The following is a 21,115-nucleotide window of genomic DNA, read 5'->3' as shown; positions in this document are numbered from 1 at the left end:
GCACCGCCATGTTTGTGCGGGGCATCTTTCCAACGCCACGCACACGTTTGTGGGGGGTCGCGTACGTCATGACGCACGGGCGGCGTGCTTCCATTGACCTTTCACCCCAGTGATGAGAGTGCCCGGATGCGGAGCTGCTCTGTGGCTGCTGAGAGTTGCTGAATGAGGGAGAAGATGCCGCTTCCCGTTCAAGTGTTAAATTTTCAGGTAAAAAGAAAAAGAGCCCCGCTGCCGTCCGATCACAGGGTAGATTGTAGCGCGGGCGGGAGGAGGAGGGAGGGTCTCCGGGCGGAGCCGCGGCGAGTGGTGCTGGGCTGAGGGGAACATGACAGTTGGTTGCTGGCTGATAGAGCCAGAATGAACCTGTTACCAAGGCACCTTTTGGCCGTTTCGGCGCGGTGGATGCGCCTGGTTTTGCTCCTGAGTCCCGCACCTGAGTGCTAGGGAGCCCAGAATCTAGCTTTGCTCCCTCCGGACCTGCTGCACCAGATAGAGCTTGGGGAAAGTGATGCCTGAGAATGGGCCTAAAAGTACAGGCTTCCTGGCTGGGCTCCTGCAGCCTGGAATAGAATATTAAAACTACAGTATCACTCGTCCCACTGCTTTAGATGACTAGCGTTGAATGTAGTTTAAAGGGTGTATTTGTCATGTCACTGGACTAGTTAGTCCAGAAACCCAGGCTAATGCTTGTGGGGGGGAACACTGGATCAAATCCCACCTTTGCAGCTGGTGGAATTTAAATCCAATTAATAAATTCAATTTTTGAATTTAAAAAAAAAATCTGGAATTGAACAGCCAGTCTTGATAATGGTGACCACAGAATTATCATTGATTGTCATTAAAAACCTATTGGGTTCACTAATGTCCTTTAGGAAAGGAAATCTGCCATCCTTACCTTGCCTGGCCTACATGTGACTCCAGATCCACAGCAGTGTGGTTGACTCTTAACTGCCCTTTGAAATGGCCTAGCAGGCACCACTCAGTTTAAGGGGAATTAGGTATAGGTGACAAGTGTTGGCTTTGTCAGTGACATCCACATCCCATGGATATAAACTTTAAAAAACCTAATTCTGTTATCTGTTTAGGTGACACTAAATTTTATGACTCATTTTAAGGTATTCTACATCATAGATGTCCCCTGCAAATATCTAATAAAATCCATGAAATATTTTGGAATGTGGGATAATTGACTGAGGAATGTGCTAAATGTGATTACATTTTCTGACCTAAGATTACTTGAATATGCCCACTTGTATCACTTGGCATTATGCTCCTGTGAAAGCAGTTCTATGCTGAGAATTTCTTTTAACATGATTTCAAAACATCTCTTATAATGTAAGCAACTACATGGTTGTCAATGAGAAATGCAAAAATAATTGTATTTTTGGCTTTGTAATTTGAACTGTGAATATTTTTATTTTTAATGAGACTGCATGTTTTGCATCTATATTTTTGGGTTTGTTTAACAAAGTTCTCTTACTTTAAGAAGTATCTCTACTTGATTGCTGTTGAATTTGCAGAAGAACAAGTGGTTAAAAAAGGGGACCCTGCTACTCAAAATGGAGCAACTTGCAAATCTGTTTGGATATAAATTTTCAATCGGGCTTTAAGCTTTGAATTTGTTGCTAATATCTGAAGAGAAAACTAAGATTTATTTGTCCTGGACAGTTTTTATTGGATAAACAACTATTTCTTACTATTCTGTCGAACAGGGATGAAAGGAATTTTGTTTATTAATACATGCAGCTTTCTTGTTATATGTCCAGAAATAAAGTCAGTGTTAAAGTACTTTGTAGGAATGAGTAGCTGTTTTACCTTCCATCACTTCGAATAGGTCTCTGCCATGTCAGTGTGTCATTGTCTCCCAGCTCCATGCCTATCTCTGCCAAAACTCCCCATTCAAATCCCTCCAGCTTGGGCCTTACCAAAGGCACGAACGACATCAACCTGTGACTGCGATGCCTTTTCCAGGTTCATAAATCCAGCCTTTAATGTGTTTCTTTGCCGTTCTGCTCCATGGAACCACCATAATTCCAATCCTATCAATCCAACTGCATCAGTGCATCTCTAGTAATTACTTTTCTTCTTTCACTCATATCACCACTGCGAAGGGCCATAAAGATCCATCCTTGGTTCTCTTACCATCCTTCCCTAAGTGTTGGGCCTCCGCACTATTGTCTATAGGCATGGCATCAGCTTTCACATAGAAGTTGACGATAGTAAGCTCTATCCCTAGTGCACTTCTCTTGACTACCTCCATGCTCTTTGACAATTTGTTTGACATCATGGATGAATAATTCTTTCCTTTAGCTCAATGCTGAGGAGACTGAAGCCATTGTCTTTGGTTCCCACTACAAATTCTACTTGCTTGCAATTGAATCCATCCATTACCATGGCCACTGTCTGAGGCTGAAGCAGCAGGACCCCCTTTTCTACCAGCTACTTGTTTGCAAATCTGCCATTTTGTTTGATGTCGATCTTTATCTAAAGTTTTTTTCTATCACCTAGAGTACTTTCACCTCTGCAATATTAAATCACACTTTGACCTTGGACCACTGTACCTCGTCCAACATTATATTTCCTCATAAATGTTTTTTTGTCCTTCTCCAGTTTTCTTTACATCTCTCTTTCTTTCAACCCACCATCAGTACAGACTGTCAGCCAGCTTGATTCTACTCTTTGGAACCCCTTCCCTAAACCTCGGCCTCTGCACTTCTCTCATCTTTAAAAATCATTGTTTTGACAGATCTTTTTTTACCTCCTATCTCTTCCTTCTGTTCTCAGTATCTTTTCTTATGTCACTTATTTGTGAAGGGTGTGTGATTTCTTTTCACAACTTGATGTTATGGTTGTTCATATGCCTCATGGTTTAAAATAGGATATATTGTGGAGAAGGTTTATTGCAGTGTTCTCAGTGAGGAAACCTTAAACAACTATAGACAATTAATGTCCAGTGACTTATTCTACAGAAATGGATCTTGAACAACAGTCTAGCGACTAAACACTTAACAGCACAACATATTGTGTAAGAATGACAAAAAAAACCTCTTGAGTTTATGGTTGTCTAACCCTCTAACTGGTACTATCAGATATAAATGGTGAAAATGTTATTTTAAAAATAGCAATTCTCACCCTTTATATGGCTTGTAAAGAGTGATCATCAAAACTACTGCTTCTATTTATATAGCACCGTTAATGAAATGAAATAATCCAAGGTGCTTCAGAGGAGCTTTATAAAACAAAATATGACACTGAGCTACAGAAAGAGATATTAGATCAGACCATAAGGTTGGTTAAAGAGATAGGTTTTAAGAAGTTTCTTGAAGAAGGAAGGCGAGGTAGAAGGGCAGAGAGATGTAGGAAGGGTATTCCAGAACTTGGAGCCTAGGCAGCTGAAGACATGGCCACCGATGATGGAACAAGTATAATTAGGAATGCACGAAATTCCAGACTTGTCTGGAAGTAACAAAGGCATGAATAAGGGTCTCAGCAACAGATGAGCTGAGATGGGAACAAAGTTAGGAAATGTTGCAAGGGTAGAATTTGGCAATATTAGTGATGGCATAAATATGAGGATGGAAGCCTATCTTGGGATCAAATGAGGTGGTAAACAGACTGGCTTAATCTCAGACTGTTGCCTGGGTAGCTAGGGAATGATCTTTGGAGGGAGGACTGAATACTATGGCTTAAGTCTTCCCAATATTTAATTTGAGGAAATTTCTGCTCACCCAGTACCTGATGTCTGATAAACAGTCTAAGATTTTAGCAATAGTGAAGGAGTTGAAAGAGATGTTGGTGAGGTATAGAGCTGGTGTCAACAGCACATGTGATGCTGCACACGGATGCTGCAATCAAAGTGGAACATGTAGAACAGAGAATATATCTGATATAAATGAAGATTTACCCTACTTCTAACTTAATTGTGGAATGTATTTTGTTTCAATGCTTTTGGAGGGGGACTAGTAATCCAGAGGCCCAGGTCAATGTTCCAGGGGCACAGATTCAAATCCCATCACAGCAGTGGAATTTAATTCAATTAAGTTCAAATCTGGAATTAAAAAGCTAGTTTACTGGTGACCATGATTGCCGTAAAAACCTATCTGACTCTCAAATGTTCAGTAAGAAGTTTAACAACACCAGGTTAAAGTCCAACAGGTTTATTTGGTAGCAAAAGCCACACAAGCTTTCGGAGCTCTAAGCCCCTTCTTCAGGTGAGTGGGAATTCTGTTCACAAACAGAGTGAACAGAATTCCCACTCACCTGAAGAAGGGGCTTAGAGCTCCGAAAGCTTGTGTGGCTTTTGCTACCAAATAAACCTGTTGGACTTTAACCTGGTGTTGTTAAACTTCTTACTGTGTTTACCCCAGTCCAACACCAGCATCTCCACATCATCTCAAATGTTCTTCAGGGAAGGAAATCTGCCATCCTTAACTGGTGTACATAAGACTCCAGATCGGCAGTAATGTGGTTGACTCTTCAATGCCCTCTGAATTGGCCTAGCAAGCCACTCAGTTATAGAAAACTGCTACAGAGTCTAAAAGGAATAATGCAATCAGACAGACCACCCAGCATTGACTTAGGCACCAGAAATGATAATGGCAGACCTAGCTGAGACCAAGGCCAAGTTGTTCCAGTTCAGCTACAATGCTGACATCTACGTGCTAATGTGGAAAATTGCCCAGGTATGTCCTGTTGTTGAAAAAAGAGGAAAAATCCAACCCAGCCAATTACTGCCTCATCAGCCTGCTCTCCGTCACTTTGTGATGATCGAAAGTGTCGTCAACAGTGTTATCAAGTGGCACTTAATCAGCAATAACCTGCTCACAGACGCTCAGTTTGGGGTTCCACTTCTGACCTCATTACAACCTTAGTCCAAACATGGACAAAATAGCTGAACCCCAGAGGTGAGGTGAAAGTGACTGCCCTTTGTCATCAAAGCAGCATTTGAATAGGTATTGCATCGAGGAGCACTAGTAAAACCGAAGTAATTGGGAATCGGCGGGGGTGGGAGGGCTCTCCACTCCTTGGAGTCATACCGAGCACAAAGAAAGTCGGTTGTGATTATTGGAGACCAATCATCTCAGTCTCAGGTCATAACTGCAGGAGTTCCTCAGGGTTGTGCGCTTGGCCCAACCACCTTCAGTTGCTTCATCTCGACCTTCCCTCGATCTAAAGGTCTGATGAGGGGATGTTCATGGATGATTGTCCAAGGTTCAGCACCATTTGTGACGACTCAGATTCTGAAGCAGCCTGTGTCTATGTGCAGCAAGACCTGGACAATATTCAGGCTTGGGCTGAGAAGTAGCAAGTAACATGCATTCCTCACAAGTGCCAGGTAATGACCGTCTCCAATAAGAGCCATCTCCCCTAGACATTCAGTAGCATTACTGTTGCTGAATCCCCCACTATCAACATCTTGAGAATTACCATTGATCGGAAACTGAACTGGACCAGCAATATAAATACTATGGCTACAAGAGCAGGTCAGAGGCTGGGAATTCTGCAGGAAGTAGCTCACCCCCTGACTCCCCAAAACCTGTTTGCCATTTGCCTACCATTTGCCTTTCAAAATAAAATATTTCCCCATTACTTGATATTTGTAGTTGAAAATTTTGATTACTGTCAAGTAATCAGATGAAGGGCTTTGCTCACAATTAACATGGGAGTGAGTCTGAATGAGGGGTGGCCAGCTTTGAGAGCTGTTCACAATAATAATTGGACTTGTGTTCAAAGTGCCGCAATAACCCAACATATTTGGTAAATTCTCAGAGTTTGAAAATAACACTGGTTGATTAGGCAAAAAACAAAAATGTGTTTAGCATCAGACTAGCGAACGTTTGTAATATCATTGAAGACTGAGTGCTTGCCAATGAATTGCCTTGTATAAGAGGCACAATAAGTACTTTTTGGCATTTCATTGTGTTTGAGCAACATTATAGTGATTTTTCACAAGCTATCTGCTTTGTAGTGGTTCTTTGAGCTTTTTAATTCATCGCCATTTCAGGAGTTTGAGTTCGAGAAGTTGAGGTTTCATGTTTTGGTGCACATTTTTGTGGTGTCAAACAGTTGTACTTGCTGTATTTAAAACAGTTAAAGTGTAGATTCAGTATTGGTACAAAAGTAAAGGGCAATGGTCCCTGAAGAATTATTTTCGGCCATGGTACATTAGCTAATAAATTAAATACTAATTATCTGTATTGGTGTTACAATCATTATAGTGAGGTTGGTACAGTCCTGACTCTGAGTGACATGCTGTGCCTGTACTATTTAGCAAAATAATATTAGTTGTATATTTGACTAGTCTTTAGAGGTTTTGCAAAATTGTTTTCCAAATTTTACATATGGAATCGAAAGACTTGGTTATCTTTGCGTACTATTATTTTTAATATCAATTTTTCTATGAATATTGAATAATTCACATGTCTGCAGCAGAAGGTGTTCTTTCAGTTGTCAGATTCATGCTGCTGACTTCTGTCCTTCTGTATTCTGGCAGTATGATTGACAATAACTTGAATATGTTGAGTAGGGTTTAGTTGTGTGAATACAGTGACCATACCTTTCCAATTGTGACTTTCTCTGTCGCTGGTTGCTGAACATTGTCTAAAAAACTATGAAAAGTTTAATTTTTAATAGCATATTTCATACTGAATTGGAGGATATGCTATTTTGTAACAAAAGAAATGTAATAGAGAAAGTTACAAGGAGCATATATGATGTTTGCGTGAAGTGCATTCTATATGCAAGTCTTTTAATATATTAATAGATTGTATATGTTGTAAATAACATAGTGTAACTGTTAACATTATAGCTTTAAAATGCTAGATGGCTTGAATTTTAAATTGCTATAGTTGGATTATATTTTAATTCTATGTAGAAGTGTAGTAACTGAGAATTTCATTCCTCTTTCCCAGGCAAGCACTGTTTCAGGGGCAGGGAATGCAGATAGTCAGGAAGGGTGTCGAGATAGCTCCACTCCCAGCTCAGCCACCTCTTCGCTCTCAGACCTATACCTGACTCCTCACAGCAGTAGATCAGACTTGTTTCTACATAGCACGGCAGGAGATTTCAGCCTTAGCGCCAGCTTGTCAGCTTGCACTCTACTCTATGAGGTACCTCAATCACCAGGAAAGTTGAAGAAGAAAGCTCATTTTGGTTTGCAATAGGAGAACATTCTGTTTCTGCGCATATGTTTCAGAGTCAATGTTGTTTATATCTTCACGTGTTAATGCCAGGAAAGCAATTGATATGCTGTTCTACTCTTTGGTGATTGATAAATCTTTGAGCTCCTTCTAAGACCTTTCACATGGAAGCAGTTCCTGAACATTACCATCAGTTTGCCTCCCAGCTTGAGGTAAGGAAGTGAGACTGGGTCCTAGAAGGAGCTCAAGGTTTGAATAATGAAGATCAGCAGAGAATCCAGTTGTAAACTTTGGGACTCAGTTCAAATTAACAAATTAAATTAATTGCAAAAAAGTTAAATATTATGTTAGAAATAGTAATGAAATGCTGTGTTATCTTAATCTAGCATGAGTATTATAAGAAGTGGAGTATATTTCAAACAAAACTCCCCTTGGCTGTTTAAGTTATCCAAGTTTAAAATGCCTTTATCCAATTAATTGTTCTGTACACTGCCATTTATTTGTAAAGTATTAACAAAGTGCCCAGTGGGCTTGCTATAATACTATTAGACTTTAAGTTAATGATTTAATTGTAATAGAGGTGAGAATGACCTTAATGAAGGAGCTATTTATATCTAGGAAGAAGCTTTGTCTAACCATTGCAACAGAATTATTCATCTATTTTTAATTATTTAATTAAGTAATATTTTATTGAAATCAGATTGCAAAAAGTGTCTATCATTTATATTGATGAGTATGTTTATTATTAGCATTATGATAGAGGAAATTATGCTTGAAATTCAAGAAAATGACAAAAACCCTTTCAAAGCAAAACTGAGAAACTTGTACCCTGGAGAAAGCCATGGAACTGTAGAGTGCAGCTTACAGGTTTATTCTTTAATCACTATAGAATGTGGGCTATGTGAAGGAGCCTTGGAGAAGTGATCATTTACTAAAGTGCACCCTTAGCACACATACCACTGACCCACTAATGCATCTCCTGTAGTTCCGTCCCAGGAGGCTTAAGTTGTTTACAGTGCCATAGTTGAGCCAGTTACAACATTTCCCTTTTTCTTCTGGAATGTTTTGTGAACAGTTTATACTGTTTCTAGCCAAACTTTATTGCTAAACTTTATTGGCGTCTTTACCTGAAGATGCCAAGTTAGTGTTGTTTCTCATTAATAGTACTTTTGAATTTTGATAGTATTGGTACTACAATCTATAAGGTGAAGATGCTACAAAGCCGCCAAAGTGTTGAAGGCAGCATTGCTGTTTGACATTCATTTGCAGGATATATTTTTGTGAATATTGCTTAAAACAAATTGCTTTTGCAGGAACTGAGACCATTGGTTATCTCACTCATGCATCTATTGTGCTTGTATATCTTTCAAAAAAGTTTTGACCACACTATTATCCAGTTTTTCTTAAATTAGGTAATTAATTCCAGGCTAATAAAAAGAGCACAGCATTTTTCTTCTTAGACAGCTTTTTGGATAAAGCAGATGGTTTTGATCAAGTAAGTCCAGTTTCTCGGGTAAATTTAATCAATTTTTACCACAGAATCCCTACAGTGCAGAAAGCCCTCCGACACGTCGAGTCTCCACTAACTCTTTGAAAGAGCATTCCCACCCAGACCCTCCCTTCCACCCTACTCCCATAATCCTGTGCATTTACCATGGCTAATCCACCCAACCTATTCATCTTTGCTCTGTGGGAGAAAATCAGAGCACCTGGAGGAAATCCATGCAGACAAGGGGAGAATGCAAACTTCATACAGACACATTTTTGATGCTGTAGTCACAGGCCAGCCAAAATGCTGAATGTGATTGATTTTAGAGCTGTAATTGTTGTTTACTAATTGCCAGAATTATGCCAACATTCTTCAGTGAGGGATGTCATGTCAAAATCAAATAGACTATTGTTTGCTGACACCACAAGGAAAAATAGGGTGTTGTCTGCAAAATTGGGTGGGAGATATTTCTTCCTTTTAAAATGTTTTTCATTTTTCATCTAAGAGTGGAATAAAGCCAATATTATTTGTGTATTGAGCATGTAGATAAACTTCTGTCAAATAAATTATAAAACAACAGTAAAATGCTGTGATTTCTGCAATCCTTAAACAGCCATGCAAATATTGTAATTTTGTTAATGATTTATTGCACTGTTGCTTTATGGAGCTCAATTCTTGGAATTTTGTCAACAGTGTCCATGAAAACAATGCAGAATCAAATCAATGAAATCATGCTTGTTAGCAACACTGCGTATTTCTGCAGCCTGGTGAGGTGGAACTGAACTGCAATTATTAATTGTATTCTTTTAATTGTCAGTTCTACATTTATCACTTTAAATTTTCACTGATAAATGCAATTTTATAATTAGAACCTTTTTATAATTTGAGGTTGTCAACAACAATTATTTTCTTTTTAGTATTCTCTCTCCTCCGGCACTTTTCCACTCCTTCGAAATTGCCATCGACACCCCCTTTTTTTTAAAAGAAAAGTGCTTGACCCTCCCTTACAGTCTTGAAAATTACCACCCTATCACCAATATTCCTGCCCCCGCCACAATGCTGAAGCTCTATCCAAAATTGCAAATTACATCCTGACCATTATGCCTTTCCATCCTTCACTTCTACAACCTTTGATACACTTGACACAACTTGTTCCAATGTCTCAACTTCATTACCCAGCTCAGTAGGACTGTCTTTGCTTGTTTTTACTCTTAGTTACTCCATCAACATCTAATCATCCCAGAAATAACTTTTTCTCCCACCAGGCAATTCTTACCTGAAAGCAATTGCAGCTCCTCCAACAATAAGCACTGGACAAGCAATTTGACAACACAGATGCAGTGGAGAGGTGTGGTGAAAAGTTGGATGTTTTCTCCCACCAGCATGCCGTTATTTCTAGGAATAACCCTAATGATCTGTCCTTAGCCTTTTTCATTCTCATTTATCTGGCAGCATCATCTGAAGGCATAGCATCATCTTGCACAACATCCAGCTTTGCACCACCCACTTCGCCCTCACCATTGCCTCTGTGTTGTCAGACTGCTTGTCCAGTTCTTATTCTTCGAGGAGCTGCAATTTCTTCCAGGTAAGAATTAGGAAGATTGAAGCTGATGTCATCACCCTCCCCTTGCCCCCATCACCATTATACATCGCAAACTCTTGCCACTTTCATTCACTTACCCAGCTGCTTTTTAAATTTGAACCAGACATTTAGTAGCCTTTGAATTCTACTTGACCCAAGGCTGAGCCTACAACCTACATCCATAAAGTTCGGCTACTTCAACCTTTGTAAGTGCTTGCTTTTGTCAATTGGAAATGTTAACTATTTTTTTCCCCACAGGGTACTGTCTGACCTCCTGATTATTTCTGGCATTTTCTGTTATTTCCGTTTTCAGCACCTGCAATATTTTGCTTTCCCATCAATTTGAAATTTGTACCTTTTTATTTATGTTTAAATCCAGTCATGTCCTGACTCCTCCAGTGGTCGCTATTATCCTCAGCCCTTAACTCTGATGGCTGCATACAGCATCATAACTTGGACTTGAGCTCACTGGTGTTAGGACAGAAACTGTTAAATTTCTGTCAAATAAAATCTTGAAAACCATACTCCAGTTTTGGCTTGCTGGTATTGGAAAGCATAAAGACCAGGTGAGTGCTAAGGTGGTATCTGAACTGGCAATATTAATAGCCCTTTTGTTGCAACCAACAGCTTGGGTAGAGTTGCAGTATGAAAGTCTGTTGGCAAATTTAAGCGGCTGTTTGCTCTTCCAGAGCTGCTAGATTCACAGGAACATTTAACTGAGCAATCGGTGATGATCGAGGAGATTGAATAAAGCAACTTTTTAGGCAACTCCATTTTATTTGTTGGTGAACCTAGTGAATGATCATGGGCATCTGACTGTATTCTCTGTTCAATTTGCTTTCACTGAAATGTCAACAAATGAATTTTCTTCCCCGTGAATGTTGCTATCCATTCAACTTTCAATATTTGCATTGGAAAAACTTGTGTACCAAACAACTTCGCAGTTATGTTGCTTTATGTCTGGCCTGGAGACATTTCACTACCAGCATTCGACTTTGAGTTAATAACCAATTGAACATGCTTTTAAAAAAAATTCCCATCTATCAGGATACTTTAATATGTTCATTTGCATTACTGTTAATTACAATTATATAAAAATATGGTAATTTAAAATTTCTATTTTCTATACAAGTGAGGACCAGTTTTACAATAAAAATGTAATTTTTTAAATTTCCTATATTCTATTATTTGCTTTAATGTGTCAATTAGAGACAAGAACTGGTTTTATAAAACCTGCCTGATCAGTTTATAGAACTAACTTTGTTATTTCTCTGTGTTTTTCTGTGCCTCCCAAGGGAGCAGTGGAACCAATGCAAATAGATGCTGACCCTCAGGATGATCAGCAGAATGCACCTGACACAAACTACGTGGTGGAGAATCCTACACTGGTATGTCACTACTACTTAACCAGAGAACTCCTTTTACCTGGCAAGTGTTATGATTTGGGATGTAAACTTAGTAAAAGGAAAATGTTGTGGGGCAAGAGGAGGAGTGTGGAACTAATTCAATAGTTCTTTTGAAAAGCTGACACCGGCAAGATTTGCCAAATGGCTTTCCTTTGCTGCTGTATGATGCTGTGATATTAGCCACATTACTTCATTTGTAATTTTCTCAAATATAAGTCTCCCAACCAAGCATGAGAAATTATAAAAACCAAAATCTTCTCTCGTCATATACATTGTCTTTTGGAACAAAATCTCTAAAAGATGATTTCTTCTTTAAAAAGTTTTCTTTTTGCTTTGCGCCTTCCTCCCACAAACATGAAGCTAGGATCCTTCTTGGGAGATTGCACACCACTAATCTTGGAGTCTTTCACACACAAATGCACAACTGTTGAACATTTTTTTTTGTTGGCTTTGCTCTGTTGTCACTGTCGTTTCTGAATCATCGTTCTGGCTGCAAATGAGTAGATAACCTAGAGTGCCATTTCATTGTAATACTAGGTGATAGTTGGTTGTTGGAGGTGCCATCATTCAGATGAGTTATTAAACCAAGTTCATTGTGCCAGCTTTGGTGATTCTTATAGTGGACTCCCAATGTACTTCAGAGAGGACCGGATTTTTTTTCGTGATTTCTCAGTTAAGATGACTGTCTTGATTAATACCACTGTAAAAACAAATATTGGCGATTGATCACTTGTCTGAAATAGTCTTGAATGGCTGTTGTGTTTACCTCCAAAACAACTGTAATATATTTCAAAAAGAATTCATTGTGTAAAAGTGGTATGAGACATTTTTCTATACAAGGGACTGAATAAAAACAATGGCCTATTTATGACTGAACAAATGAGAGTCACGAATAACTTTGCATTTGTATTTAACATTTTTGAAAAGGGGATGTAGTACTTGAACTGTGCTATGCTATAATATCTCTTAGACACTGATCAGAAATTGATACTCTGCAATTTCATGGAGGTGATGACGTAGTGGTATTGTCATTAGACTAATAATCCACAGACTCCGTGTAATGCTCTGAGCACCTGGCAATCTTATGGCAATTCTTATGGCAATCAACAATGGTTTCAGGGTCAGCATTAGACGTCTTTAACAAATTGCAGATTTTTTATTGAATTCAAATTTCACTATCTGTCCTGGTGGGATTCGAACCCGGGTCTGAATCTCACCATGGCAGATGGTGAAAATTGAATTCAACAGAAATCTCAAATGTTTTAAAAATCTGATGATGACCCTGATACAATTGTTGATTGTTGTAAAAACCCATCTCTTTCACTAAAGGGAATCTGCCATCCTTATCTGGTTTGGCCTACATGTGACTCCAGATCCACAGCAATGTGGTTGACTCTTAAATGTTAAAGGGCAATTAGGGATGGGCAGTAAATGCTGGCCCAACCAGCAACACATACTTCCCCAGGATGGTTTTAAAAAACCCATTTAATCCCAGAAAGCATTAATAGATCATAATCTCCCATTCGCTTTTCCTGCACTTTGCATATTTGCCTCAATGTATCCCAAGATTGCAACTTGGCCCTCTCCACATTTATTGTCTCCATGTTCCAACCTTTCAGTACCTTGCTCATCCAACTCGAGCTTGGTGATTGTCTCCTTTCCTCCGCAAGCTGCAGGAATATTTTTGGGTGTTTTGCTGTGCTAAAGGTACTACACTGATAGAAAGTTTGAGAATCGTGGGCACAGTGTGATTGATGTTTCTCTGCATGCCCCCATCTTGCTGATATCAATATTAAACAAGATTAGTGTCAAAATGATGTTGTTCTCTCTGATCGTGTTTTTGGTTGAACTTCATGATGTTCCATGTGTTAAGCATTACATATGAAAAGAACGGGGGAAATATTCTGATCACATCTTAAGGTGTGGAATTGTGGCTATTGTTGTGGTTTATAGTAAGGAATCTGTTAATTATTATGCTGTAAGGTTTCTCATTGGATGAAGGTTAAAAGGCAAATTAAATGTATAATTTTAAAAAACTGCATGAGAGACAATGGGCTGGATTTTACAACCTGGCTCGAGCGAGGCTCGTAAAATCCCGCCTGAGGCCAACAGAGAATTCCGACCTGCGAGCCTTGCCCGTCCCGATTCCAGGATGGGCGAGGCGGTAAAATTCTGGCCTACAAGTCTGACACAATTTCACTTAATTTTAAATCTGTCTTCCATGCAAGTACATTGGCCATGTGTTTGTTGTCTGTCCTTTGCAGGATCTGGAGCAGTATGCAGCCAGTTACAGTGGTTTAATGCGAATTGAGAGGCTCCTGTTTATTGCAGAGCACTGTCCACAACTACGCATCGAAGCCCTGAAGATGGCACTGTCCTTCGTTCAGAGAACATTTAATGTAGATATGTATGAGGAAATTCATCGTAAACTGACAGAGGCCACAAGGTATAGCTGTGAATGAGAGAATATAGTGATAGCAGTCTATTATTACTGAATACATGCCGAGATTTATATTTCTGACTTTATTGCTTTAGTATGCCAGCTTTGTTTATGATTTGTGATTATTTTTAGTTGAGTTGTTGAATGGATTATCTTGTGATACAGATGTTTAAACAAATAAGGGTTACCATTCTTTAAAATAATCTACTTTTTCCCCTGAAGTTTCTGTATTCTCATGCATCTTCCAACCATGTGTCTTCTATTCTTTAGCTTTTCTTCTGTGCTTCTTCCCAATTCATCAAAACATGCTGTTTGCTCTCAATGACTGATGCTGGAATTTGGTGCTCCTCCCTTTACAAAGACAAATACTATTGTTGACCATCTTGGCAGGGAACTTTGTTGGAAGCACGAAATGGAAATTCAGGTGCACACTGTGCGTGATTTTCTGACCATTAATCAAAATAATGTAAAAATCATGTGCAGCATGTGCCTAAGTTTTCAATATGCATTGCCAGCACGGGCTTCCCAGCCAGAGGTCTAAAGTTCAGAAATTGCTTTATTAATTTTCCCCTTTTTTTCTTTCATAGAACATAGAACAGTACAGCACAGAACAGGCCCTTCGGCCCACGATGTTGTGCCGAGCTTTATCTGAAACCAAGATCAAGCTATCCCACTCCCTATCATCCTGGTGTGCTCCATGTGCCTATCCAATAACCGCTTCAATGTTCCTAAAGTGTCTGACTCCACTATCACTGCAGGCAGTCCATTCCACACCCCAACCACTCTCTGCGTAAAGAACCTACCTCTGATATCCATCCTATATCTCCCACCATGAACCCTATAGTTATGCCCCCTTGTAATAGCTCCATCCACCCGAGGAAATAGTCTTTGAACGTTCACTCTATCTATCCCCTTCATCATTTTATAAACCTCTATTAAGTCTCCCCTCAGCCGCCTCCGCTCCAGAGAGAACAGCCCTAGCTCCCTCAACCTTTCCTCATAAGACCTACCCTCCAAACCAGGCAGCATCCTGGTAAATCTCCTCTGCACTCTTTCCAGCGCTTCCACATCCTTCTTGTAGTGAGGTGACCAGAACTGCACACAATATTCCAAATGTGGTCTCACCAAGGTCCTGTACAGTTGCAGCATAACCCCACGGCTCTTAAACTCCAACCCCCTGTTAATAAAAGCTAACACACTATAGGCCTTCTTCACAGCTCTATCCACTTGAGTGGCAACCTTCAGAGATCTGTGGATATGGACCCCAAGATCTCTCTGTTCCTCCACAGTCTTCAGAACCCTACCTTTGACCCTGTAATCCACATTTAAATTAGTCCTACCAAAATGAATCACCTCACATTTATCAGGGTTAAACTCCATTTGCCATTTTTCAGCCCAGCTTTGCATCCTATCTATGTCTCTTTGCAGCCTACAACAGCCCTCCACCTCATCCACTACTCCACCAATCTTGGTGTCATCAGCAAATTTACTGATCCACCCTTCAGCCCCCTCCTCTAAGTCATTAATAAAAATCACAAAGAGCAGAGGACCAAGCACTGATCCCTGTGGCACTCCGCTAGCAACCTGCCTCCAGTCCGAAAATTTTCCATCCACCACCACCCTCTGTCTTTGATCAGATAGCCAGTTACCTATCCAATCGGCCAACTTTCCCTCTATCCCACACCTTCTCACTTTCATCATAAGCTGACCATGGGGGACCTTTCAGTGGAGAATGAAAAGATGCAGTGTTGACTCTCTATAATTGCAGCTAGTTGGGTTGGGTAATACAAGATAGAAATAGGTTGCAAGTTTAAAAAGTTAATGAATGAGTGATAAATGAATACAGTGAGAAAGTTGACAGGGGACGGAGACTTTTTGATTGGCTCCACCAAAAAGTTAACAGGTAGATCAAAGCGATCATGCACAACATTGCAATTCTTTGTTTTCACATCTTGCTATCACTTTCTGCTGGACACTGAGATGACTGACACTCAATACAGTGTTTTGATGGTCATGTAAAACTTAGTTCAAGTTCTGCAACTCTGAATCCAGTCATGAGTAAAATATTTTATAAATGGAACTCTAAAGTCTAAAAATGTCTTATTGCAGGGAATCTCAGGGTGTACCAGATGCAGTGCCAGAGACAGGTCTGGAACCCCCAACACTGGACACAGCTTGGGCAGAATCTACACGGAAGAAAGCTTTGCTGAAACTGGAGAAATTAGATACAGATCTAAAGAACTACAAAGGCAATTCTATTAAAGAGAGCATCAGGTAACAAACCTTCAAAAAAATATATGGAATTGTATGGTTAATTTGAAAGTCAGTTCGATTACAAAGCTGTAATGTTTGAATTAAATTAAAGCTTGTTTCTGTGCTGTAAGTTCTTTGTAATCAACCCAACTTTTGTTCCGGTTTCCTCAACTGTCTCTTTATTCAAATAGTGTTGCTACTGCCAAAAAATTGAAATAACTGAGACGCTAATGTTGTGGTATCAACTATTGTTGGTAGGTTATTCTAATTGAAAGGACAAATGCCACCATATGTTGTTTGAAGTAAATCAACTTTCAAAAGTTAGCGGTTAATTGCATTTATCATTACTGATAGCTTTGCAAATGTTATAATATTAGGGACTGCCTTGTATTAGATGGCTCCACTATATTTTTACAGAATGTCAGCTTAGCAGCTGCTGTTGACTGGAAGTAATGGTACTAAAACAAGACGTGCCGGCTTGTTTCAGTGATAGCACCCTCTTTTTGAGTTAGAAGGTCATAAGTTCAAGCTTCAGTCCAGGACTTGAGCACAAAGTATAGGCTGATTCTCCAGTGCAGCACTGACGCAGTGCTGCATTGCCAGAATAATTGTTTTTTTTTGGATGAGACATTAAACAAAGACAAGAGGCCTTGATCACTTATTCTTTGCAGCTGTTCAGAAAAGAGTGCGAATTCTCATTAGCCTGACCAAAGCAGACCAACTGGTCATTTAACTCATTACTGTGTACCGTTGAAGTCAATAGAAAATAAATTCAGGCAGGTTGTAAAACAGGTTTGATGATTTGTACTGCCTGTCCTGCAATACCTCCAGAGACTAAATTTACTCCTGAGATTTCCCAGGAAACTGCTGTTTTGTGAAAACATCCTGTCTATGGAGATTACATTCAATACTCTTTTAACTCTCAGCTTGGCTGAGGCAGATGAGCAGGAACGTGCTGGCAGGTGTAAAGTGTAATCAAAGATGTACTATCTGAACTTGCCATTATGTTATCTATTGAGTCTTTTGTCCCAGGCACAGCTCATGAGATTTAGTGAAGGGTAGTATTTTCGTGATCCATTTTCATTCCCCCAACCGTACACTAGAGGCAATTTCTTGGATTTTTGTTTCTGAAATTAAGCTTCGTTATAATGTTCTACATTTATCATAATGTGTTTGCATTGTGCAGTATGTGAGATAGTGTATGCTATAGTTGCATTTAACAATTCTGAATTTTAGAAGCTTAAAATTGTAATAGCATGAAAAGATCAAAATAATAGGATTTTGTTGCATCAAGTAAATGTTTTGGACACTTCACTCTGCCTCTGCTTTCATCTTTTTGCACTAATATCATTTGCACTAATATCATTATCAAGTAATTCTTCAGTGCCAAAGAAATGTCCTAATTGGTGTGGCTAGAATGTTTTATAATTTTATCTGATAAAACAGTGAATAGTTTTGAATTGATTGTATCATTTGTCATTTAAAAAAAAAACGTTGTCCTTAGGAGAGGGCATGATGACCTCGGCGATCACTACCTAGACTGCGGGGATCTTAGTAATGCACTGAAATGTTACTCACGAGCCAGAGACTATTGCACAAGTGCAAAGCACGTCATCAACATGTGTCTAAATGTCATCAAGGTATGTGAACAAAAATAATTGAATGATAGCTGCATTGTTGTGACAGTAGTTGACACTGCTTGGTAAATATAGCTGGAAATATCAATATAGCATGGCTAACTTTGACCATTAATTGTTTATTAACTGCAACAAAATAAAGAATAAGTATCCTGTTGTATGATCATATTGAATTTCGCCAACATTTCCCTATTGAGAATTTTGTTTTGAGCTGAGAATTCTATTAAATTAGATTTCCAGCACAGCACTATCCCATAGAAACTCTATGCTCAGTGTCCTATTTAACAAAGCAACTTCAGCTCAATTTGATTTTCCCCCTCCTTCCCACACTGATATGAAAAGTCTTGTTGTTGCAAGGCACTCCATCTAGTAAGCAAAATTACAACTAAGAATCCCCTGCCCGAGTTTCTAAGTAAGTAAAGATGGGAGGCAAATATTTAAACCTCAAGATAACTAAAATTGATGGCATTGTTATTTGGAATATTGCTGTTTCTTTAATCTCTTTGTATTGATATTCCTTACCTTGTTTTTAAATATTTTTAGTACAACAGTTTTTTTCTAAACTTTAGGATCACATTTTCAATAAATATAAAAGCTCCTGGTTCCAGCTGGAAATTACAATTCTGACCTTGCTGGGACTGTTCGGTTTATATACTAATAAGTTATTCTGAAGGCAATTGAACTTAAATGATGTACCATATTTGGGGTACAGTTGATAAAATCAACTGGTGAAAATAGATAAGTTAAAGGACCAGAACTCCAGATTGAAAACTATTGTAATGCTACAATGGTGACAAAATCCATTTGACACTTTGTTCTAAATTCAATTGGTCTGCTTCATGTGAGTCTGTTTCCAGAAATGAGATTGGTTCATGCTTCTTTCTATCGACTTAATTGTTCCATAAGCCATGTGATCCGTCAAGTATAGTTTTATTCTTATTTGCGCCTGCTTTTCCTCTTGTACAGTTCCTTTCTCTCCAGTTACTGGATGAGGATCTTGCAAAAATAATTTTTTTTAACTTTGCTGTTTTCTCTGTTTCCTGGCAATGTTTTCCTCTCAGGACCTCTTGGCGACAGAAAGCAGTGGTTGAATTAACTGGGGGAAAGAAAGTTCCAGTAAAGAGCTATAATTCATGTGTAGAACAACAGCACCAGCTGCCCTTTATCCCCATGATCTTTTAAATAGTCATGACTGCATTAAATATATTAAGCACAATGTTGTTTATGGCAGTTAAAATATTGTTTAACCTTGATACTGCCTTTAACATTGTTTCATATCAGCAAGAATGCATTTCATATGTATACAAATTTTTGTATAGACAATTAGGGAAATCTATTTTGAAGTAGCAGGATCAGCATGTGGGAAATCAGTTGATGTGCTGATCATGCTGCTGAGTAAGCCTGTGTCTATGCCAGTTTAAAGACTCAATCGCACTCTGCAGTAAACCTTGCTGTGCGTTACCGATGTATGTCTTCTGCCTCCAAACACACACAGGCCAGCATTACAACAGCCCAAGCTGCCTCCATCCACCAAACAACATTTAGCTTTGAAATGTTGCCTAATCTTCCACCCTTCTGCCACATCAACTTAGTGCCTAGTCTCATGCTAAGTCATAGCCTCAGCTCGGAGCCACCACGTGGATCCACGTACTGAGCCTTCCCAGACACGATGCCGGAGCAACGCTGGCTCCGCCATTTCCCCACGTGCAAAAAGACCTTGACTCTAACCTAGGCTGGAACATCATTCTGAACCTTATCCTTGATCTGCGCCCTCCACCCAAATCACTGCAGCCAGCACCGCTGGAAAAAAATTAATAGAGTTTTATCCTTATTTCATGAAGAATGCAGCAGCTAAAAGTTTAAGACGGATTTTGCTGAGCTCGCAATGAATGCAATAAGTAAAATGCACTCAATCAAATGTTTATTGCCAGTTTGGAAGATCAGTGCCTAGTGCTAAATAGTGTAGTCTGTTGAATTTTTAAATTAGATTTAATTCTGTGTTCGCAGGTCAGTATCTACCTCCAAAATTGGTCCCACGTTCTCAGTTATGTAAGCAAAGCAGAGTCTACACCAGAGATTGCAGAGGTCAGTAAATGTGTCTAAGTTTGTGTTCATAATTTACCTGATTTAATATGCAGTGAAATGATGGCAAAAGTTATGATAGCAAAAAGCATGTAACTTTTCCACCGCCTGCTTGCTTTGGAATCAGTGTGTGATATTTGTTGGACTCTTGATAAATAGAAGTTTTTGGAAACTGTTCTGGAGTTTGCAAATAATGATTGGCTGTGTCAAATGTAGTAGGGGATGAAATAAAAAGGTGTGAAAGTGTTTCTTTGCTATATGTAGCTTATTGCTTTCTAACCTGTAGATCTGTTTGATCACAAGATCGGACTTAACAGTATTGCAACTTTTCATGGATTACTGGAAAATTTATTATGTTATCCCTGCATCTTACTTAGTTGGATTCAGACTTTTATTAACTTGTTGGAGTAATCAATATCATTGTTAGTGTTATTTATAGAAAACTATTAAATAAATATCAGCATATTGACAATAAAATGTCTTTTGTAAATTAAAATATGTATTAATTACAAGAACAGGTAAAATCCTACTTGTCCCAAAATATCTTTCTTGTGTGGCCACCTTGCATTTTAATTAGCTCAATGTAACATTTCTGGACTGCCTTCTTCAATTCCCCTCATTCGCATTGTCTTGATGTAGTTTTCAGTTTTCCATTGGGTTTTGGAGTGACATAATTTAGAAGTCAGTGATGTAATTCAGAAACTGTGGTAATCCTAACACTGAGATCTGGGCCATTCTCCTCAGTATTGCTTTTCCCGACTTGTCAACTCCTCTGGGAAGTATCCATTGTTTTCTATCCTTCAGCCAATTTCTTATCCAAATCCAATTTTCTTCTGAATTACCACAGATTTGAACTTTGTCTTTGTGCAGAATGTTCTGAAAGGTGAAAGTCCAACACATTATGAGGCTTACCATAGTTTACTTGTGATGTCATTTCCTCAAAGAAGTAAGAGGGCATCCATTGTACTTCATGCATTCTACAAAGCATTTGGGAGTCTTGAGATCCACGAGAGCCACTTTCTCCTTCACTTATTACATTTGTCTTTAGGCTTGCTAGGAAAATTGTAGCTGGTTTACGTTGAGTTGA

The 21,115-nt window shown here is 39.0% G+C and overlaps 1 protein-coding gene across 1 annotated transcript in view; it reads left to right on the top strand.

Moving 5' to 3' along the window:
• The first annotated feature begins 104 nt into the window (after positions 1–104).
• The window catches only part of gps1 (G protein pathway suppressor 1), a 56,921-nt gene continuing 35,910 nt past the window's right edge, over positions 105–21,115 (top strand). Inside the window, exons 1-6 of the mRNA XM_078225556.1 lie at positions 105–207; positions 11,506–11,598; positions 13,881–14,062; positions 16,166–16,330; positions 17,814–17,949; positions 19,954–20,031. Coding sequence (XP_078081682.1) covers positions 163–207; positions 11,506–11,598; positions 13,881–14,062; positions 16,166–16,330; positions 17,814–17,949; positions 19,954–20,031 — 699 coding nt within the window. The 5' untranslated portion in view covers positions 105–162. The remainder of the gene's footprint in view (positions 208–11,505; positions 11,599–13,880; positions 14,063–16,165; positions 16,331–17,813; positions 17,950–19,953; positions 20,032–21,115) is intronic.

Source organism: Mustelus asterias, chromosome 12 (genome assembly GCF_964213995.1).
Source record: "Mustelus asterias chromosome 12, sMusAst1.hap1.1, whole genome shotgun sequence".
Classification (NCBI taxonomy): Eukaryota; Metazoa; Chordata; class Chondrichthyes; order Carcharhiniformes; family Triakidae; genus Mustelus; species Mustelus asterias.
This window is presented reverse-complemented; position numbering and strand designations above follow the sequence as displayed.